This window comes from Vigna unguiculata, chromosome 10, assembly GCF_004118075.2.
Source record: "Vigna unguiculata cultivar IT97K-499-35 chromosome 10, ASM411807v1, whole genome shotgun sequence".
In the NCBI taxonomy this organism is placed as follows: Eukaryota; Viridiplantae; Streptophyta; class Magnoliopsida; order Fabales; family Fabaceae; genus Vigna; species Vigna unguiculata.
Window position 1 is genome coordinate 32,905,383 of NC_040288.1, and position 25,118 is coordinate 32,930,500.

The 25,118-nt window shown below is 36.6% G+C and overlaps 1 protein-coding gene across 1 annotated transcript; it reads left to right on the forward strand.

Annotated features, from left to right (window-relative positions):
* The first annotated feature begins 14,847 nt into the window (after nucleotides 1-14,847).
* Nucleotides 14,848-17,952, forward strand: LOC114165561. Its single transcript, XM_028050152.1, has one exon. It carries the CDS (start codon nucleotides 14,848-14,850, stop codon nucleotides 17,950-17,952), a length of 3,105 nt encoding a protein of 1,034 aa, XP_027905953.1.
* The last annotated feature ends 7,166 nt before the right edge of the window (nucleotides 17,953-25,118 follow it).

Consider the following 25,118-nt stretch of genomic DNA (forward strand, 5'->3'; position numbering starts at 1 on the left):
CGTCCATCTAAACTCATTTCCGTTTTATCTGAGGAGCTCCATTAATCGAATACGGGATAAATATAATATAAGTAATACTTCAATTTTTTCAATTTAAATATATATATATATATATATATATATATATATATATTCTTCATTCATACTCATTTATTCTCGTTCTGATTTAAATTAATTACTAAAATAGTTTATTAAGTAACCTAAAAAAGTATATGTATTATTTTTCACATTTATTTTAATTTTTGTTAATAATATCGGTAACAATTACTATTCACAAACAAAGTTTAAAGTTAAAATTACTGGAATCTTATCTTAATTCTATAATTTACACTATAAATTTGAATAGATAACTACATTATTTATTGAGAATAAATTAATAGCCTGATCATAAACTTCCATTAATAATTTCCCTACTTACAAAGTAAAGAAACAAAAATAATTTTATAATTGGTTGATTATGTTTTTAGTAAAAATTTGGAATGTTTGTAATTTTAATTCCATGAATTTTAAGAAACCTATTCCCCCAAAAGACCAAAGAAAGAAAAATATAATTTTAGTCTCTAAATATTAAGAATAATATCCTAAACATTATATTTCAAATCTTAATTTCTAAAAGAAAATTTCAATTCGAAAATAAAATAATATTTTTAAAGTTAATAAAACAGTAAAAGTTGCTCTACAAGTCCCCAAAATGTGTTGGCATTGAGAAAGAAGAAAACACAGTTAAGATATGATGAAGCATTAACTCTTGTCATCTTCTTCTTCAACACTGCCTTGTGATGCATTCAATGTGTGTGCCACACGCGCACGTTAGGTTTAACATTCTTCTATATGCATGTCATTTCTCTCACCTTTCTAACACTTTTTACTTCAATGTTTAACAAAAATCCAACGTTAAAAAGTTACAGAGAGAAAAGTTTGTTCCCACTGTCACTGAAATGTCTTTATAATAAGAGTGTTAATCCATATACATCATTAAGACTGGTTTTTTTTTTTGGAAGAATGATACCAGAGAAAGAGATCAGATCGGAAGGATCAGAAAATGAGATTGGTTTTGTTCCTTTTAAAAGGTTAGAAATGATTTTAGAGTTATTTAAAAAGTGAAATTTGTGATTGTATAGACTAATTTGATATATTATAAAAATTTAATAAATAAAAAAATTAGATTATCAAAATATTTTTATTGTTAAAAGTAATATAAAATGATATATGAAGTATTTAGAATTATTTTTATAAATTTTATTGATTTATTGAAATTATAAAAAAAATTATTTATAAAAAATAAATAATACAATATATTTAGTTTGAAAATAAATTTAATATGTAAGGTAGGAAATAATTTATTTATATGAGTATTTTATTTTATTTTTAATAATAATTTTAGAAGTAATAAATTTTTATTATCACCATAATAATTTTTTATTTGTGTTATTAATTTTTATTATGTTGTTTTCATAATTAGGAAAAATGAATAAATCATGTGAAAAAAACTAAAATATAAGAGAATAATTTAGTAAATTGAAATGTATCACACTCTAATCTCATCCTGCACAAGGTATTGCATTTGGAATGAATCTTCCTATCATCGCCAACGTGACCTTTTATCATCCCAAAAGAACAAAGTGATCACATATTAATCCTCTATTTCCATCTCACATAAACAGTAAATCCTCCCATTAGAATACAGCGTAAAATTGCATATACCAGCTTCATATCTATTTATTTAAATATAAATCTATAATTATATTAATTTAACTAAAATATTATACTATCTAAATAATTGTTGTTATGAAAAAAGTTTAAGATGTCATGTATTTCCATGATAACTATGTCACATAATGGTTATGAGAGTTTAAGAAGATTTTTTTTAATGGTTATATAATATTTGGATGTGTTACGATTGACATATGTAATTTCAAATACTAAGTTAACCAACAAATACACTAATTTAACCAAAATTATGATTCAATAGTTTTTAGTGTATATCAAGTTGGGGTGAATTTTATGTTGTTATTACATGAGAATATGTAATAATAAGGATTAGCAGGAGACATAATTAACTTTGGCATTGACATTGGTGGTTTGTTGTGAAATCATAATTTGTGTACTTTCTTTGTGATGATAAAGGATATATATGTGTCAAAGGAAGATATGATTGGCATATGTAAGTTGGAGAAAGTATTTTATGACTTCAAAATTGATTCACCTTTTGTTTCCCTATTTAATATTCCATGTGTCAATGCTTTGAATAATGTTAATGAACACATGAATGATGATGACATGCTTATTTAGGTCATCTGTGTTATGAGTGTCTCAACCTTCTCAGACAATGAATCTCAACTTTTCATTCTCTCATAATGTTTTTCTTCTTTAAAAAGATCATCCATTGTGATGTTTTTGGATCGGAGGTGAAAGTAAAAAAAATAAAAAAATGATTTTAATTGATTTAAGAGAAAATAGGAGGAAAGAGAGTTAAGATGAAATGTTTATAATAAAATTGGATGATGTTGTAGAAGAAAGAATAGTTAAGTAATATTATTAAGTTATAATAAAATTTATATTTATGAGTGAGTATGAATTAAAATTTAAAAATAATTAATTTATAAAATTTCAAATAATATTTAAATTTATTTTAATAATTTTCATCAATTTACACAGATTTAAAAAACAATTAAAGTTTTAATATATGTAATTTTATACTTCTATATAAATTTAGTTTATTTTATTAATATTATTTAAAAAAACAAAATAAATCATTGAAATTTAATTAATTTATTTGAATTTTAAATAGAAGAAAATTGAATTTTGTTTAAAATCAAAGTAAATCAAAATATTAATTATCTAACGTGATTTCACGTTAGATACTTTAATTATATTTAATTTTTGTCTTAATTTTTATATCTTTTTAAAATTTAAAGTAAATTTAAACTATTTTAAATGGTGTTTAAATCCATAATTATTGGATTGATTAATTAATTTTGTTAATATTGTTAATAGTGTAAAGCGAAAAACATAATGGATTGTGTTTACTAAATTATTAATAAATTAAGGTTCAATTATTTTTCTCCTTCTCGTCTCAATTTAAAAATATTGACATCAAAATGAGAAAATTAAATAATATATCACAAATGTAAAAAATTTTAAAAAACAAAACCTAACCTGATAGAAATCAAAATCTTTTTCCAACAGGGAAAATTTTCAAATGTTGATTTTATCTTCTTTTTCACCTCATGATAGAAATCAAAATCTCACACCCCGCATTTCCATCATCTCAAATCCATTTAAATTAAAAGATGAAAAAAAAAATTCCACTTGTTCCTCTTCAGACAAACATTAAATCGGGTAAAGTGTCCACAATAATTTTCTGTCGTGATTTAATTCACTGCAATATCTATCTCCTTTCATAAACCTACTTATGATGGAAAATACTACTTCGCTATACATTTATTCATGCCACTCAAAATTAAACTTAAATTTTTTTATGCATATATTGTCATATAGACCCCTAGATTTCTTCAATTATTTTTTCAACTTGGTTAAAAACACAATTTAATACTACAATCAAACAATTCATATATAAAACAGTTGATCCTTGTTGGTTTTACTAAAACATAATTGTAATCTATAAACAAAGACATTAATTTAATGTTATCTCATTATCTTAAAATATGATATACTAAATCTTTAATCTCATATCAATCAGATATAAAACAAATTTATTCTATGAATATAAACCTTATTTTACGATTAGATTTTATAGATTAGATTTTATAGAATTAAATTATACTTAAAAGTCACTTCTTAATAATATGTAATAGAAAATAATAATTTACTTTTTGAATTTTTTCATTCCAAATTTTTTATATTTTAAAATAAAAATATTATTTCATTGGTATTAGATTAATGTTAAGTGAAAAGTGGGATGTTTCTATATCATCATCTAAAATGAAACATTTAGGAAAAGATCTTAGTTCTCCACACGATCATAAACCAATAAAAATTTGAAATCGAGACAGATGCACATGTTCTGCATTAAAACAACTACATCTCGAATAAGATTTTTGAGAAAGAAGAAGAAATGGGGTGTATGCATAATGTTAGCTATAGGAGCCTACGGGTCATTATGTTTTCACATGATGTTGTGTGCATAAAGGATCAAACCACAACTATATTACTACAACAATACACCAACAACAACAACATCATAGATCATTAATGATCCTAAGCTATACCAATTATCAGTTGAGGAAGAAAATTTCAGAGGCAGAGTTTGAACCATCTTAGTTTCATCAGATATCAGGTAGCAAAATAAAACACTACAAATTTGGCTGGCCCTTATTAAAAGCATTTGTTGCACCCAGAAACAGGCAGAGAGAATAGGCTGGAACATCATCAAGGTGGGGGCTACTAAGAAACTTGAACTTCAACAAGCTCACTGGTTTTTTCCTTATTCAGAAATACAATATCAACGAGACATGAGTCAGTATTATATTATCTTCAACATAAAACCTTAAGACAATGAGTTTATGTGTCTTTTTATATTCAAAACTTGTATTTTAATACTCGATATGAAACTTAGACTCAACACGGTGAAAGGTGAAAAGAGTGTCATGCATGCATATAAAAACAAGCAGAAAAAGGCAAACTAATTAACCAAAACTTGGTGGTCCTTGATCTACACCATTATAACCAAAGCTTATTGCACTCTCTCTCTCTTACAATAGTCAAATCTAAGATAGATAAGGCACAGCATGGAAAGATGATGAAGCTGTCTATTTCCTATGCACACAACTTTTGGTCTGAAAAGGTCATGTGGGATTGTTGCTCTTTGAATGGAAAACTCAACGCAGACCTTCACATATATCTTCACTATCATGAGTTCCTATTTCTATGCAATAACCTATTATTATTATTCAGTTTTTGTGGTTTCAATTTCCCAACCAGAACAACAGGGTGTCAGCATATTCCATTCCATCGATTTCTTCATATTTCATTCCAGTTTTGAAGTTTATACCATCTCAAATCAATAACTATTCATCTTTATATAGTTTTCCTTTGTCTGTTTATGAAATAAACAATAAAGCAAGGATTATTATAGCTGGGCTTCTATGGCAGTGAACAATGACCTACAAATTAGGGCACTCTTAAAAAGGTCAAGTCGTACATATATAGGGATATGTGTACCTGTATCAATACACGTTATTGAGTACTTATTTCTATCTGTTGGAACTATATATAGTTGTTGTATATATGATCTTCTTTTGTTGAACAGCAAGAGTAGTAATAAAGATGAGAGCAAAATGTGAGATGTTGGTGTTCAATCATACCTAGTGTTCTTAAAATAGTAATTCTTTTATAAGTATTTTTCTTTGTCCATGGATGAGAATGAGAATGGTGATATTCAATTTATAATTCTGTTTAGGTTTTATGTTTTTATTTGCAATTTTTGTTATGTTAAAGAATTTAATATGATTTTATATACTAATATAAATTAATTATATGTTTGTCTGTCACATAAGTGATAGTATCTTTTTATTTTTTGAACTTTGATAAAAAATTAGAATTTGTCCATGTTTGAAATTTTTATACATTTTGGTCTTTAAATTTTAAAAATGAATGAATATAGTACTTTTAACCTTTTTTATGTGTAGAACATGTTTCATGTTAGTATTGAAGTTGTTTATATCATTTAACATATTTCTGGTTCAATATTTGCAAAAAAATGCGTTTGACACCTCAAAAAATAATTAATGTAATTGAATTAAAATGACTATATTCATTTATTTTTAAAATTTAGGGACAAAAATGTATCGTAGTTAACATGGATGAATTTTAAGTTTGGATCAAAGTTCTGAAACTAAAAACGTATTTAACCCTTTATATAATTATATATACTTAAACTTTAAACTTTATACAAGTGAACCTAAAATTCATAATTCAGTCAATTCTTCTTCGGTATAATAATTAGTTTACCGGTAGACAATGATATTTTGACTACTAAATTTTGACAACTTTTTCTTACAACATGATATGTCATCTTCTATGTGGTTTTTGAATATTGAGAATGAGAAAAAGAAAAAAATGGAAAATCACTTAGAAGATGACACCTAAAGTTATAAGAGAAAGTTGTTAAAATTTAGTAGTCAAAAAATCATTTTCCTTTTATTTATTTAAGTAAAGAGATTAAACTAGATTTGTTAGCATGAAAGAAGAACTAAAAACAAATTATCAAGGGTGGTGGGTTATTTCGAATGGTTGGATCATTAATTTGAGATATAAAAATAGAAAAAAGTTTCTTCAGGAATAGAATAGTAATTCTGTTTTGACATTTTATCTTATTTCTTATTTGAGAGAGGAATAATTTGGTTTGTTTTTGTCTAATTGAATGCATTGTTTCTATATTAAGTAAAAAACTTATATTTTTATTCAATATAATGAATTGTTTTAAGTGGCCGCTCATGATTTATTATCTTATATTGACATATTTTATAGTTAATGTAAAAAAATGTGTCTCTTATGTAGAAAATCTTCCTTTTATAATTTTTTTTCACATATTCTTTCAAGAGAATTTTATTCTACTACTTATTTCATTATTATTTTGTTATATTGATACATCCTTATCATTACTTCCTTCCCATGTGACATATCTTATTAGACATGAAAGTATTATGAATTAGCTTAGATAGTAGGGTCACTATAATAATGAAAAGTTTGAATAAGATTCAACATTCAAATCTCATTAATTCTGCAAGTTATTCAAAATCTCTGAACGAATTTATTGTATTTAGTTGATTATTGTTTCCGATTTTAGGTGGTAGTTAATAATAACTTTTACTTTATTTAGTTTCTTTTTTTTAACTACTCAAAACAATTTCTTAAAATATTCAGAAACTTATGGTTTTCCGGAGTAATTTTTAAAATTTTAAATAAACTCGTTAAACTAGTTCACGAGAAATAACTGAAAAAAAAATCTAACATAATTTGCAAAGAAATTGGTTGGAAATGGGTAAAAACACAACCATTATTATAAACTAAAGCAAAAAAAAAAGAAGCAATATGTTTAATTTTATCTAAAGTAAAAAAGTTACTTTTATTAATAAAATAACGACTTAGAAAAAAATTTAGATTTTTTTCGTAATAAAAAACCGTAAAAATGCTCTTTTTAAGAACTAACTTATGCATTTGTTTCTCTTCTTTCTATCTTTGTTTACTTTTTCTTCACGTGATTACTATAACCTTATTAAAAATGTCTTTTTCATGGCTGTAAAGAAGTAACCCAAAACTCATCAGTTTTTTTATCATACACTTAAGAATCACTTAAAACTAAATATTTTTTTACAATAAATCTTTTAAGAACAAACATTGTGCTTCCAAACCCTATAGCATTCGAATTTCACTTCTTCTTTCAAATATTTTTCTTGTATTTTTATAAAATAAGGGAAAAAATAAAGCTTATATTCACATTATATCTGGATTTTAATTACCTTTATCTAACAATACAAATACATTAAATAAAACTATATTTGTAGAACCTATACTTTTTCTTACCATTCTTTTAAAATTCATCCAACTAACATTATTTCTTTAAATTGTTAGTAGGGAATTGAATCCACGACTTTTCTCTTTATTATTTTTTTCATCCATTAAACCACCTTATCATTCTGATTAATAAAAGAATGTGAAATACATAACCTAAAAACTACATAGAAAGTTAACACAGTTGGAAAGCATGCTGCAGTGGGGCAAGAAAATAAATAGATGCACTGTTGATATTGCTTTATGGACTACAAATCAAAACAAACAGGACAAGAGTTAGCAACATGAAATTGAAGGATCATTCTTCTTTGGCTTCATCTGATGAATTGGGATGCTCACACAACTTGATTAAAGAATCATGTTAAGAACCTTCAATCACTTACCATGTTCTCTGCAATAATCACATGCACTATAACAACAGTAAACTAAGAAAATAACAGTCATTGAGGATTTCCTATTTCCAGATCAGAACATTTGTTTTGTGTGGATGTTAAGGTTTGCGTTTTCAGTGACTTGAATTATCCGTTCTACATCGATTAAAAATAAAATAAATAAATTTATGACATATGAATAAATGAAAATTTCATTTTACAATTTGACATATGAAAATTGAATTAGACTAGTGTCAAAATGAATTAATCCAGTTCAGATGGGTTTGTTTACCATGGATTGAGTTAAACATGAGTTAGTTTCATCTGACTTACCTTTTGATAAACTAAAAGTTTTGTGATTCAGCTCGACCCACCATATAGATTGGTGGATTAGTTGATTGATTCACTTAAGAATAATTTGTTATTTCAATTTATTTTTATATATATTTATTATATTACAATCAAAGTAGATTGATTCAACTCATTATTTTATAACAGTACAATTAAAATGTTTGTCATTCAACTCATTATTTTATAATAGTACAATTAAAATGTTTGTTCGTTTTATTAAACATTATTATAAAGATAATGGTTGAAAATTAAAGTAAACTACCCTAACAGACAAATAAGTTAAACATTTAAACTATTCAAAGATTATTGAACAACATATAATATAAAAAAAATCAATTGTCAACCTACATAATAAGAAGTAGTAAAAAATTATAATAAAAAACTTGTAAAAAAATTAATGAAGATTGTTATTGGTGGGTTGTGGATCAACCAACTCAAATTCACGAGTTAAGCAAATCGAGTCTAATTTATCCACATTTTGAAAAACTACTTTTTTTCAACCAACTGACTTAAACCCCATAGTGAGTTGAGTTAACTCATATATCAAATATATTTTGACATCTATGAAAGATGACAATAAAGTTATGTATTATATTCCTAGTCAACTTAAAGTGGTTATAACAAAAAAAACATCACTACAAGAAAATATTTTATTAGTAATCAATTTTAGTGACCAAAAGTTGTTAGTCACTATAATAACCAATTTAAATGCCAATTTAAAAAATAAAAAATTATTGGTTACTAAAATAGTCACTATTATAAATAAAAAATATAATTATTCACTAAATTAGTCGCTAATTAATTAGAGACCAATTTATTAACTAAGTCATTTTGGTAGTCAAAACTTAGGTAGCTAATTTTGAGTGACTAATTTCCTTTGGTAGCCAAAATTATGGTAGCTAATTTTAAAAACTAATTTAGTGGTCAATTATAATTTTTTATTCATAATAGTGACTATTTTAGTAACCAATAATTTTTTACTTTATAAATTGGTTCTAAGTTAGTTACTATAGTGACTAATAACTTTTGGTCACTAAAATTAGTTACTAATGAAACATTTTCTTGTAGTGATGTTAATGAATTTGCCTAAATAGAGTTTGGCATCGATTGAGTCTTTATTATTTTGAACATAGGTTGGAGCTACCTAAATTATTCCTACTAGTACCCTCTTTATGCTTATCTTATGCATGTTAACCACTTTATTTATTTAACATGTATTTATAAATTACTCCTACGGTCAAATTTGAGCAAGTCAGTCTTGATCGTAATTCATTCGAATTTGAACAAGTCGGCCTAGTTAATATTCGGCTCGATTCGGCAAAGTCAACCCTACTAAAATTCGTCCGAAATTTAACTGAGTTGACCCAGTCAACAGTCGGTCACGTCAGCCCATGCCAAAACTCAACCGAGTTGGCGCAGTCAAAATTCAACTAAGTCGTCTCATCCTCATTTCTACCAAATTTTGTCATGTCATTTTCGACGACAAGTCTTAGAAAATTCAATTTAAATTTCTTTTATAAAAAATGAATTATGGATTTTGAACTTGATCCAATTATTTGAATCTAGATTTAAATCTTGATCCAGATATTTAGATTTGGATTTTATACCAGTTCTACAGAAAAATGAATTTAAATCCAAAATCTGATCCAATTATTTAGACCTAATATGAATTGAATCTTTAAAAATACAATCCATAATGACCCCTACCAAATGGAGAATCAATTCTCCTTCCATAGTTCAATAGAATCACACCGTGACCGGCCACTACAACGCATGAAACCAAGTCATACACCAGCACAACTTAGCAACCAAACACTAGCACCAACAACCAATTCTGATGTCAAACACATGGGAGAGAATCTATTCTTAGGAATAAAGAGATAAGAGAATCGATTCTCATCGCGCATAACTCCTAAATCATGTATCTTCCTCTTCCATCCAAATTCTCCCTCATTTTAAAGACAATTCTGTAACTTCAACAATGGTGAGTTGTCTTTCTCACCTCTTCTCTGCACGCAAGTGAGATTCCTTTAATCGAGCTTCCATTTCAATGCATTTCGTTTGAAACAAACAAATGTAATACTCGTTTTTTTTTCTTCGTGAATTTAATTAATGCAGTAATAAATTTTCTTTCATTTTAGTAAATATTTATAAACTTTTTGTTTCTCTTTTCATTATAACATCACAATAAATATATGAATAATAAAAGATTTAAGCCTGTTTTAAAAAGAAATAAAAATATTTTAAAAATTAAAAAGGAAGGGAGAAAATATAATTCATTATTAATTACCAAAGAATAAGGACAAAAACTATTTTCATAGTTTAATCTCATGAATAATTAAATTTATTCTGCGATAAATTTCGTTAGGTGATAAAATATTCTCTTACAAAATTACTGCTGAAATAATTTTTATTTAGTAACATTATTAAGAGGAAAGTAAATTTATCGCTTATTCAATCATTAAATAACAACTTCGACTCAGTCACAAAATTATCTTTTTTTCCGAAAAAAAAAAAACTGGTTTCTTTCAGCGAGGAATCATATTTTTTGTCACTCATTTGATTTTACTTTTTCTACCAATTAATAATGATTGTAAAATGTTGAGAAATGGACTAAATAAATATATTTTAAAAACTTTTTTATGTTTTGTGTTTAAAATCTTTTATTAGTTAATGTCTCATCACTGGTTACATGAAGAAAAGCAAGTTGAATATCAAGTGCATTATTCATCTACAATTATTTAAGTGATAAACCACAAGTTATCGACTCATTATTTATTTTGACTATAAAATCATTGAATAATTTTAAAATTTACTCCGATATGATATTTTAAAAATCCTTTTATTTATCAAATAAAAATTATTTATATGTTTTTTTTATAGAAGTAAGCATATTTACCATATATAAAAGCATTCTTGGTCACAAATAGCTTCTTGTGTATGAAAAAAGAACACATGATTGTAGAAAAATTAATGTGACACTAAAAATAGTTAAAAAATAATAATTAACAATAGAACTGATAAATATTTTGAGTGGTATATATTAAACATGATAATCCAAAATACTAGTGTATAAGTTTTGAAAGAATATAAATTTAATCTTACATGTATTAATATTGGTTGAATAAATGGGTTAATAAATGCTGTGAAAGTTAGGACAAATTAAGCAATGGTTTGACAAGTTTTTAATACCCGTCAACCTAAGAAATTATTTAAGATGAATTAAGTAAGGTATAGGTATAACAACATTTACTTATTCATTGCTACTCACCAAACACAGCATGTGGACTTTTCAACACATTTAGCTTTCACCTTTAACTTTACCAAAATAAGAAATGGTCATGTACATATATTTTCTTTCGATTATTCAAATAAATCGAATTAAAAAGTTAAGTGTTATTTCATCGATGATTTGAAAATACTCTTTTATATTTAATGCTGAATATATATATATATATATATATATATATATATATATATATATATATATTTAAATGTTGAAAAAAAATCATGAAAGGTAAGAATCTTGTTTATTTGAATATCAAATTAAGAAACAAATTAATATTGGTTTGAATTAATTTAGCGTAAAAACTTTAGAAAGAACTTATGACATATATATGTACACAAAATAGATTTTTATTAGTGGCTTTATTATAATAATACATGGTTTCATGAGAATTAGGACCAAAGTTTCAAATTTAATATGTTTCTGTAGATAATTTAAAAAATATGAACTAAGCTCAAACCAAAGATATTGATAAATAAACTTTTGTTTATATGGGACTAAATATGTTCAAGGGACAAATTTTTTACTCAGGCCGAGATGTCTTAGGTCGACACTTGAACCTACTTTTCAATCTTTCTTTTAACTTAAGAGAACTCTTTACTCCTTCCTATCGAGATGTTCTTTTTCGATGAGTTGACAACGGTATGGGTGCTTGCAAAAACATTCTGATGTTTAAGTTAGCTACTGCAGTAAATAGGATGGTTGTAATAAATAACATCCGATTCTTACCTCATGAACAATGCTCTTTATACCTGAATGAGCTCAGATTGTTAAGCCTGACTTATGCATGATTAGATTGTTTTAGTTTTTCGCTTAACATGTTTATTTACCTTTAATTACTTTGTGACTCATCCTTTTGTCTAGGTGGATTTGCACTGCGATAATGACATACGTGTTTGTCCTTCCTTCTACATTGAGATGTCCTCCACCTTTGAATTGTAACGACGTACTCGTCCTTATACTACACTTTTTTTACCAATAGAAAGTTTTTAATGATCTAAATAAAACTGCAACATTCTAATTAAATATTAAACAAGACATGAGACAATATTAAACCTATATTATTAAACCAAACATCACTAAATTAAACAAAGCAACATTGAAACAATATAAATCTGAAGAAGAATATTTAACAAAGTGAATTAATTAATAAGAAGTTAGAGATGGTGAGTGTTAGTATATTCCCCAGTAAAATAATGATGGTTGAAGTATCAAATCAAGAAAGCACTACTCCTTCAATTATTCTTTATTGATCATTATTGTAACACTTATTGCTGCAATACTCTCCACAAGTTGTTCTTCATTCTGATGCACATCTAAAGCTGTTAGTTAGGAAAGTGTTGTCCATATACAACATATATCAATGAAGAGGCAGTTGATGCATCAATGGTTGAAAAAACAAAAACCTATTGCACAAGTTTCCTACAAATTCACTTTCTCATAAACATGTGCTTCATGTTTCTTCCTTTCACCTTTTCATGCCCTAATTAACACTTATCATTATGTTTCTCACAAAAGAAGATCACAAATTATGCACTGTTCTAATCATTCCTTTTTACTGTATGTGCCAAATCAAGTTAAATCTTTAAATCCACACACCAACTACACAAACACCCAACCATTAAAGTCATCGATGCACATTAACAAATAAATGCAAACAAATATCCTAAAACTAATTGGTAAAAGAAAATTATGGATAACTTCTAACTCAAATGTTACTTAAACAACAATTTAATATAATAATTAAAAGGTTTAAACCGTCGTTGAAACATTCTCATCTTTGTTTCAAAATCTTAATTGGATCTTCGGATTTTAAATCGTTCCAATTGGGTCTTCATTTTTTAAAACGTTTTCTAATTTAACTCTTTCTGTTAGTGAAACACTGATGACATTAACTTTGTATCACGTATTAGCTTCTGTTTCTTTAATAAAAAAATAATTAAAAAAATCAAAAACTTACACGTGGTACAAAGACGTCATCAGTGTTGCACTAACAAAAAATAGTCAAATTAGAACACATTTTAAAACATAAAGATCCAATTGGAACGACTTAAAATATGAGAAACCAATTGAAATTTTAGAACAAAAACGAGAAGGTTCTGAAAATTTAAACCTAATTAAAATTACCTTCTCCTCAAACTAGCTTAAAGGGAGAACTCCATTTCAAAATATAACAATTAATTATCAAAATAATTTATAAGTCATTATCTACTAGATGGAACCAAAACCTTGACAACAATACTCCATCAGTTCTCATTTCATGCATGCTACCCTAACTTTCTAACCGAAACTCTTCCAACTAATCAAAACTTCATTTCATTTCTACATCAAAATAGTATTAAATATACTTTCCCTTACTTAAAATGCTTATTACTCTAAACAAAGCTTATGGTTTAAAACACGAAGCTTAAACCACAAAAATCCATAATCCAAAATTGAAGGTACCATTATGATCATAAGTGTACAGTATGTCCAGTCGGTCAGGCGGTCATTACTAACCCTCAGGGGACCATCGGTCTCACGGGTAAACGAACAACCACGTGGCATCATTAAAGGACCATCGGTCGAACGAATAACAGATAAAATAGCAGACCATCGGTCAAACGGTTGAATATATAAGTCACGACTTAACCATACTCATACCCATCGGTCCGTCGGTAAAGCATCAGCGATGGACTTCTGACGTTAAGGGTCCATCGGTTCATCGGTAAATCAACAGCGATGGCCCTTCAACCTTGAGGATCCATCGGTCCCTCGGTAAAATAACAGCGACGGATTTATAAAATCACCTGGCGGTCGATCGGTAAAACACATCGTTAGCTTGTTAACAACACAATGTCACCAACCCAGCCAAGCGACCATCGGTCGCACGATTATATAGCTTAAGCCAAGGATTATCGGCTAAACGAGTCAATAATCTTCATTAAGGGGTCATTGGGCCGTGATTAAGAAACCCTAATTACAAGCCCATGTTGAAAGCTATAAATAGGGCCCAAAGGTAGGTTGGTGAGAATCTTAATTGCGCATTTATTACTACTGATATTCTGACACGCCGATCGGCCCCTCCTGACTTAAGCATCGGAGTATTTTAGACAGGTACCCCGATCGTCATCCCAACCGATCGAGCTAAGGAGTGGATTTCGTTGAAGTCATTGGAGAGGAGGAAGATAACGCGAAGTGAAGGAGTTCATTTAGCAGGCTCTCGATCCCTACACCCGAAACATTTTGGCGCCCACCGTGGGGCCGAGCAGTCTCTTCTGAGAATATACCCATATGGTGACCACGAGGAACCGAAACAGCAACATGGACGGAGGGAGGTTAGCTGATGATCAGGCGGATACTAGGGAGATGATGCGGTTGATGCAGCAGAGAATGGACGAGATGCAGAGGAACTATGAAGCGCAGATGCAGATTTTACGTGAGGAGAATGCCATCCTAAGGCAGAAGGAGGACGAAATCCCTTCGACGCCGACCGTACCCGACCCGAACAAGCTAAGTCGAGTACAACAGCATCGAGATGCTGAGCGGGTGGAGAGCCGTCTTCCACCCTCGGGACATGAACAATCACAACCAGCTCGGGTTGAGAGGACGCAGGGCTCAAGAGGAAACCCGTCACACACGGTGGCGGAGAGTTCAGGAGCAAACAACGGGGGCCGCCCGTCACGACAGCCGATACCCGCGTCGGGGTCTTCCCCCTTCACCTCGTATATCTTAGAAACACCGCTGCCGGAGAAATGGAAAATGCCGACTTTTGACAAGTACGACGGCACGACCGATCCAGACAACCACATGCGGGTCTTCATGCACCAGATGATGTTTCATGCTGTCAGTGATCCCATCTGGTGCCGAGTCTTCTCAACCTCACTGACCGGGGAGGCACTGGAATGGTTCTCTGAGCTCCCGACCGGTTGTATCGACTCATTTGCTACTCTGAAAGCGAGGTTCAGCACACAGTTCGCGCCTCTGAAACCGGCCATTCTGACGGTCGACAATCTGGTGAACATCCGACAGGAGGATGGGGAATCACTGAGGAGTTACCTTGATCGGTATAACCGAATGTCGGTCAAGATAAAAGGTCTCAGTGACGAGATCGCGCGACATCACTTCTCTTACGGACTCCAGCCAGGAGTTTTTGCGGACAAGATAAGCCGTAAGAAGCCGCAGACGATGGAAGAGATGAGGGAACGCGCAGCCAAATTCATACAGATGGAAGACATGCAGGAGTTTAGGGTGAAGAAGAGGGAGAAAGAGGATGCGGCACTCCCAAAGCCGATGGCTCCTAGATCGAGCAAACCGGTAGCCCGACCTACCGAGAAGAAGCCACCGAGGTTCACAACCTACACCCCCCTGGCTGTTCCCCGAGCTAGGATCCTGCAGGAGGCCTTCAGCGCCGATTCGCTCCCAGCGATTAGGAAGAAGCCTCCGCCGCCCGGTGTCGACGGGAGCAAGCATTGCCAGTACCATCGAACTATCGGGCATACTACCGAAGAATGCCACACGCTCCGCGACAAGATAGAAGAGCTCATTCGACAGGGACACTTGAAGAAATACATTCGGCAAGATCGTCCCCAGCGTAGTCCGGTGAGGAACCAAAGCCCGAGGAGAAGAGTCCCCCCAACCCGATCGGAGAAGAAAAGGGAGCCCGAGCGCGAGAAGCGTAGGAGGGGACCCTCCCAGTCACGGCGGAGTCCGAGAAGGAGCCGCAGTCGTAGCCAGGAAAGACCTCTGAGGGGTTATATCAACACCATCTCCGGGGGGTTCGCCGGAGGAGGGTCAAGCTCCGCAGCCCGAAAGAGGCACGTTCGGGCGCTGAAGTCGGTCCATCTGGTCGAGAAGAAGATCCGATCGATGCCTCCCATCACATTCACAAACGACGACTTCAAGGCGTCGGACCCTGATCATGACGACCCGATGGTCATCTCGATAGAAGTGGCCGAATATGGGATCGGGAAGGTGTTGGTCGACCAGGGAAGCTCGGTAAACATCCTATACTGGAAGACCTTCCAAAAGATGAACCTCTCCGAGGACCTGATCGTACCATACAACGAGCAGATAGTTGGTTTCTCGGGCGAGCGGGTGGACACGAGGGGATACGTAGATCTTCGCACGAGGATCGGCTCGAGGAAGGACGACCGAGAGGTAAGAGTTAGATTCCTTCTTGTTGAAGCTAACACTTCATACAATGTGTTGCTAGGGAGACCCTGTTTGAACGCCTTCGGAGCGATTGTGTCTACCCTGCACCTGGCCATGAAGTTCCCATCGGACAGAGGGACGATATGCACGGTGCATGCAGATCAACAGGTCGCCAGACAGTGCTATGCTGCAGGGTTGAGGATCAGGCCTCAAAGCCGACCGCGTAAACAATCCCGATCGGAGGTAGCGATGACGGACCTGGATCCCCGAACAAACACAGAGGATAGGCTGCAACCAGAAGGAGAGACCAAGGAGATCTTCATCGGGAGCCAACCTGGACAACTCACGAAGATTGGGGGAGCCCTGAGGGCGGAAGAGGAAGAGCTCATCGGCGCCGTGATCCTGGAAAACAAAGACCTTTTCGCATGGTCGAGCGCCGACATGCCAGGCGTCCACCCGGACGTGATGTCCCACAAACTAGCCATCTTCCGAGAAGCCCGGCCGGTCGCTCAGAAGAAAAGAAAGATGGGAGAAGAAAGACGGAAGGCGGTCGAGGAGGAGGTGAGAAAGCTAGAAGGAGCTGGTTTTATCAGGGAAATCAAATACACGACATGGCTGGCTAACGTGGTCATGGTAAAAAAGCCGAGCGGGAAGTGGAGGATGTGTACTGACTTCACTGATCTGAACAAAGCTTGCCCAAAGGACGCATATCCCCTGCCTAGCATCGATCGGCTGGTAGACGGGGCCTCGGGGCACAACTTCCTAAGCTTTCTGGACGCATACTCAGGGTATAACCAAATCCCTATGTATGGCCCGAACAGGTCTAAAACGGCGTTCATCACAGATCGAGCAAACTTCTGCTACGAGGTCATGTCGTTCGGTCTGAAGAACGCGGAGGCTACCTATCAGAGGTTGATGGATCGGGTCTTCCGCGGGCAGATCGGTCGGTCCATGGAAGTCTATGTGGACGACATGGTCGTGAAGTCGCAGACTGCCGAAGACCATGTACGCGACCTCGGCGAGGTCTTCCGCCAGTTACGCAAGTACAACATGCGTCTCAACCCAGAGAAGTGTGTCTTTGGGGTGCCGGCAGGGAAATTTCTAGGTTTCATGCTGACCGCCCGAGGCATAGAGGCGAATCCAGACAAGTGCGCTGCTATCGTGGAGATGAGGAGCCCTAAAAACCTGAAGGAGGTTCAGCGGTTAATGGGGCGGGTTAATGGGGCGGCTGACTTCTCTGGCACGCTTTCTGCCCAAGCTGACAGAGAAAGTTAAGCCGATCCTGAAGATCATGAAGAAGCAAACTACAGAGAAGTGGGATGACCGGTGCGAGGCGGCATTTCAACAAATAAAGGAGATGATCACCAGTCCGCCAATCATGAGCCGACCGGCAGAAGGGTTGCCCCTGCAGTTATACCTGTCGGTATCTAACGACACGATTAGTGCGGCCTTAATACAAGAAGCCCCGGAGCAGCGGCCTGTTTATTTCATCAGCCGAGTTCTACAGAGCGCAGAAACGAGGTATCAGTTGATAGAAAAGATAGCCTTGGCGTTATTAACGGCCTCACGTCGGTTGCGGCAGTACTTCCAGAGCCACCAGGTGGTCGTCCGAACCGATCACCCTATAGCCAAAATACTCCGGAAGCCCGACTTGGCTGGTAGAATGATCGCATGGTCGGTTGAGTTATCCGAGTTCGGTCTCAAATACGAACCTAGAGGATCTATCAAAGGGCAGCATTTGGCCGACTTTGCAGCCGAGCTCCATGGACCGATCCCTTCGTCCGAGCAAACATGGATTCTGTTCGTCGACGGGTCGTCGGACAAACGAAGTGCCGGAGCAGGAATCGTCATTGAAGGACCGAACGGCTTCACAGTGGAGCACTCCTTGCAGTTCCAGTTTAAAGCATCAAATAACCAGACGGAGTATGAAGCGCTGATCGCCGGGTTGAGGCTAGCAAAAGACTTGGGCGCAACAAAGTTGAGGTGTAACACCGACTCTAAGCTTGTGGTCGGACAAGTACAGGGAGAATATCAGGTTAGGGACGATTTACTACTCCAGTACTATCACAAGACTGTCGAAGCCATGAAGGAGTTTGAGGAGGTGACCATCCATCACATCCCCCGAGCGGAGAACGCCCGAGCCGACAGGCTATCAAAGCTAGCGGAAGGAAAAGAGAAGGGCCAATTAAAGACAATTATCAGGCAAACCCTGATGAGACCTTCAGCAGGAGAGTGCGCCGTAACAAGTCGATCGGTTGACTGGACTACCGAGGTGCGAGAACTCTTAAAGAGGTGCGAGGCTGGAGAAGAGGTTAGGCCGACGGAGAGGAGACGAGCGCTCCGGTTCGTGATCATCGGGGAAGATCTATATAAGAGAGGCTTCACAGCGCCGCTCTTGAAGTGCTTATCAGCCGACGAAGCAGAGTACGTCATGAACGAGGTCCACAATGGCGTCTGCGGGATGCATACCGGTCGGAGAACGATGAAAGCAAGGATACTCCGAGCGGGATATTTTTGGCCGACCATGGAAGAAGACTGTGAAGCCGTGATACGCAAATGCGCAGGATGTCAAGCCCATGGAAATGATATGAAGAGGGCTCCGACCGAGCTACATAGTTTGACAGCCCCGTGGCTGTTCGCCCAATGGGGCATGGACATCGTCGGACCTTTTCCAATCGGCCGAGCGCAGAAGAAATTCATACTCGTAGCAGTCGACTACTTCACTAAGTGGGTCGAAGCGGAGGCTCTGGCTAATATCACCGCTCGGCAGGTTCACTCCTTCGTCTGGCGTAACATCATATGCCGCTTCGGCCTTCCCCACACGATAATCACTGACAACGGTCGTCAGTTCATTGACAAAAAGCTGAAGGACTTCTATCGGCAAGTAGGGATACGGCACGTGACTAGCTCGGTCGAGCATCCCCAAACCAACGGCCAGGCTGAGGCCATGAATAAGGTGATAGTGGCCGAGTTAAAGAAGAGGTTAGGAGAAGCCAAAGGAGCGTGGGTTGACGAGCTGCCACAAGTCCTTTGGGCCTACCGATGCACGCCACACGGGACGACTGGAGAATCGCCCTTCAACTTGACATATGGTACAGATGCCATGCTGCCGGTCGAAGTAGGGGAACCGACCCTTCGGCGGGAAATGCAAGACTTGGAGGTGAATTATGGACGAATGCGCGAGAAGTTAGATTGGACGACCGAGCGAAGAGAACGAGCAGCCGTGCGAGCTGAAGCGTGCAAGAGAATGGTGGCAAGAAGGTATAACGCGAAGGTCAAACCAAGGAGTTTCGTCAAGGGAGATTTAGTCTGGAGAAAAACCAATGACGCCCGAAAGAAGTCAACACAGGGAAAGCTAGCACCAAACTGGGAGGGCCCGTTCCGCGTGACCGAGAGCCTGCAGAATGGAGCCTATCGGCTGGAACACTTGAGCGGCAAAGAAATACCCAACACATGGAACGCGTCACACCTCAAAATGTATTACAGTTAATCATGAATAAAATGAGCGTTTCATACAACTCCATCTAACATTCTAACCGACGGGACTCCCTACGGGACCCAAGGAAAGCCTGACCGATCGAGTAAGGGACTTGCAAGAGGAAGTCCCGCTCTGTCAGCACCGATCCTAGCGATCTAATTACCCTACGTCCCTGCGGGACCCAGGCAAAGCCTGACCGATCGAGACAGGGACTTCCGAGAGGAAACCCCACTCCATCAGCACCGATCCTAGAGATCTAATCACCCTACGGGTAAACAAGTGACACGAGCTGTCTTGGTCGATCGGTGTTTAACACCAACGATTTAAAAAACGAACCAAATGCACAAGTCACCTGTATAAGACAGGTAACAAAGATGTCAAGTTTAACGTTTGCACACCGGTCGATCGATCAGCTCAATAAGCACGACTAAGCAAAGCAACAAGTTAAACAATTATACGGCCGATCGCCAACGTTAAGAAACAGCATAATTACGGCCGGACGCCAAAACGAATTGGTGAGCGAACGAATGAAGGAAAGAAATAACATTTGATATGAACAGGAAGTTAAAATTTACACAAGTTTGAGTAGGTTAATAACCGAGCGAACGCGATCGAGCTAACGGACGATCGGGTTCGATCGGTTATATCAAAATTACAAGTAAAAATAAAAAATAAAAAGCCTATGCAGGAGGATCATTGACTTCGTCCAGCCGGTCAAAGACCCTCTCCACCTTCCCATCTACAACTCCCATATGGACGTCGAACCGGTCGGGAGAGCAGTTGTAATGGAAGACCGCCAGGTCGACGACCCTCTGGAAGCCCAATTCATATTGAGCGAATACTTGTTCATCGGCCACTTCCAGCTCGGCCTCCAAATCCTTGGCCTTCTTCTGCCAATCTGACGCTGAACTAGAGGCGGCCATATGCTCCAGAGTTAGATCGTCGAAACGACGTTGGAGCTTGCGCAGTTCTTCAGCGGCTTCACCTGCTTTGGCTTGCTCTGCCTTGGCTCGGTCGTTTGCAGCCTTCAACAGCCCGGCACACTTGGCGTGCTCAGTTTTGATGCCGTTGAGCCGGTCGAACTGAGCCTTCAAGTCAGCAGCCGACGCCTTCACCTCTTTGAGCTCAGTCTTGGCCGCCGCGAGCTCTTTTTCCAAGTCCTCTATTCTGCTCCGCTCGGGGCGAGGAAACTTGGTGTACAGGGCGGCCAGTCTGAGGGTGAGCTCCCCTGCGGTCCGAAGGGCATCTTCTTCAGACACGTCCTTCAGTGCCTCAGTCATGCGAGGTCCCAACTGAAGGAAGACCTCTTCATCCAGGCGAGCGCCGCCGCCGAGGAAAGCGTCGGCCAAGGATCCAGATGTTTCCCTGTGCTTCTGCTTTTTGAACGGGGGAACGATCGGGGGGTCGTCTCTTTTGGACTTCTTTCCCTTGTCCCCGGCCGCGGCGGCGGCAGCACCAGAACCCGGCCGCTTCACAACCAGACGAGGCCGCGAGACAGCGCCCGAAGTGCCGGCAGGAGCGGCGGTGGGAGGAACTTGACCGGTCGGAGAGGCAGCTAGAACGGTCGAAAGTGGCACCACCTCCTCTATGGTATCTCCCCCCCTTCGTCGAGCCTTAGCGCGAGCCACGAACTCGGCATTAGCAGCGGTCGTTCGAGACATTATATCTGCAAAACAACAAAGCAAATAAGTTAAACTGCGACCAAGATTGACGATCGGTAATATCAGAACAACTAACCATAAACCGCCCTCGATAAGTCCGGAGAGCGGAGGCATTGGATCAGCGGCCGCGGGGGATCTTGTCGGGCAGGGTCTTGAGGACGGCCAGGTCAGCCCGCTCGGCCGGGGTCAATCGTTCTTCAGCCCAAGCATCAGTGGGAGGTGGGAACGCCGTCCAGTAAAGCGGAAATTTGGGACGATCCTGCTCGTCGAAGATATACCTCCTTCCCTTGCGGGTAATTGCGACCTTAAAAAATCCGGTCTTGAAACCCTTGTAGGAGGCAAGATAAAGGGTGAACAGGCTCTTGTTCGCCCCGAGGAACGAAACTCAACCCTTGGACGCCGTCGGCCGCGTCTTATAGAAATGAAGGAACAGAGGCATGGTGGGTGTCAGGCCGGCCGCCCGGCAAAGGACGTCGAACGCCTGCATAGACGCCCATGCGTTCGGATGAATCTGCGTCGGTGCACATTGAATCTGACGGAGGACGGCCATCTGCCAATCGGCAAACGGCACGTTCAAACCAAGATCATGGAAGAGGCAGGTGTAGACGTAGAAGAAGTCTAGCTTCGCCTCTCTCTTCCCGTGGCACACTCTCTCGTTGCCGGCACATATCTTGACCCGAAGGTGCCCATCCTCTACCCCCTCGCTAAATATCCTGGTCCGCTCGACCAGATCCCCCAGGTCGTTCCCCCAACGAAACCTCGTCGCGACCGTACGCGGCTCATAAGGAGCCCAATCGTACCCCGATATTTCCGGCAGATTGACTTCGTCCCCCTCGTCGCCAACGTCGATCCCGATGATGTCCCCACTTTCTTCAGAAGCAGCGACCTGCTCCGCCGCCTCCGCGATCGGTGCCTCGTCCTCAGAACTGCCACTTAGGAGTATTGGTGAACCCGTGCCGCTCGACACTCCCCCGAGCGAAGTTCCCGATTCAGACGACTCAAACAAGGCGGAAATCGACCCGGCGTCCCCAGACCACCCGACCGCTCCACCCGACAGACCATCTGAATCCGATGCGCTTGAAGACATTTTTTACCTGCAGAGAGAGAAAAACGATCGGAAGCTCGGCTAGAAAGAGAAAGGAAAGCGTGAAAATAACGACAACCACACAAACCTATTTATAGGGGGGACCATGTGACACGTGGCAGCTCCAGGACCCTACGATCACATTCGGATCAACGGTCCCAGCTTCGCGACGCTTCAGATCATAACTGTCAGGCACGATCCACGAGGCAACGTAACCGTTGGGAAACACCATCGGTCAGTCGGCACCACGGTCTGGGTAAAACCTCTTCGCTTCATTCCCATCGCTCGAGGCTGGGGGGGCTTGTGTACAGTATGTCCAGTCGGTCAGGCGGTCGTTACTAACCCTCAGGGGACCATCGGTCTCACGGGTAAACGAACAACCACGTGGCATCATTAAAGGACCATCGGTCGAACGAATAATAGATAAAATAGCAGACCATCGGTCAAACGGTTGAATATATAAGTCACGACTTAACCATACTCATACCCATCGGTCCGTCGGTAAAGCATCAGCGATGGACTTCTGACGTTAAGGGTCCATCGGTTCATCGGTAAATCAACAGCGATGGCCCTTCAACCTTGAGGATCCATCGGTCCCTCGGTAAAATAACAGCGACGGATTTATAAAATCACCTGGCGGTCGATCGGTAAAACACATCGTTAGCTTGTTAACAACACAATGTCACCAACCCAGCCAAGCGACCATCGGTCGCACGATTATATAGCTTAAGCCAAGGATTATCGGCTAAACGAGTCAATAATCTTCATTAAGGGGTCATTGGGCCGTGATTAAGAAACCCTAATTACAAGCCCATGTTGAAAGCTATAAATAGGGCCCAAAGGTAGGTTGGTGAGAATCTTAATTGCGCATTTATTACTACTGATATTCTGACACGCCGATCGGCCCCTCCTGACTTAAGCATCGGAGTATTTTAGACAGGTACCCCGATCGTCATCCCAACCGATCGAGCTAAGGAGTGGATTTCGTTGAAGTCATTGGAGAGGAGGAAGATAACGCGAAGTGAAGGAGTTCATTTAGCAGGCTCTCGATCCCTACACCCGAAACAATAAGCTAGTACAATCTTTATCCATAAAATTGCACATTTAATTACACATTCATAGATATGCAAATAACCCAATATGCAACCAACCTAAGAGAAAGAACTATAAGAGCAATTTATTCTAAACACAAAATTTATTGGTAAGTTATGTCTTCCTCTTTATTATCGGCCATTAGGAAGGACTCAAATCTTAAAAATTATAAACAAATCTCTCATAAAACTAAAGAGAGATGATAAAAAATAATGGTTTTTTATATTCAATTATGTGTCTTTAAATGATAACGTAATTCCTTCATTTTTTATCTATTTTTTATTTAATTATTATTTTTAATGTTTAAAACAATGTATTAATTACTATTTTCTTATGTATATGAGATTTAGTTTTCTACCATAACAAAAAACAAAAAGAGAAAAATAGAAATCTTATAAATATTTTACTATAAGTAGAAAAAAATGAACTGATTGAATAATTGGTGTGGGAAAATAATTTATGACTTTGTCATAATATATATATATATATATATATATATATATATATATATATATATATATATATATGTGTGTGTGTGTGTGTGGACTTTTAAATTTATCCACCGTTGTTAGTTTTACATCTATTTAACATTTATTGAAGATATGAAATTTTCAATTTTATCAATATTTATAGTCTTGCTTCCACTTAAATTTAATCCTTAAATTTTTAAAATAATTTTAAAGCACTGAAATTCACAAACAACGTAAAATCTTGATCGATTAAAATGATGATCGTACTTCATTCCATTTTCCTTTTTGTAAATTTTACACATAAAAGCAAAAGAAAATAATTATTTGATTAAAAGATGGCTGAAAATGTATATACATACACATAATAAAATTATGGTACCTATCCCAAGTTTGGAATAAATATCATAAGAGTATGAAAATTATAATTTGTACACTACTTGTAAATACCTGTTTTGCATAGTAAAGTTGGCGATTTTGATAATAAAAAGGGGAAAAAATAAGATTGAGAAGATTATAGTTTTATTTTCCAGTCCTGTAAATAGAAAGGTCCCATTCAGCTATTATTGATGATCCTTGTCCCTTACTCTGCGCCTATTTTGTCGCTTTCATCCCATCTTCTTTCACCTAAAAATCTAACTTAGTTCTCAATTTTTAAG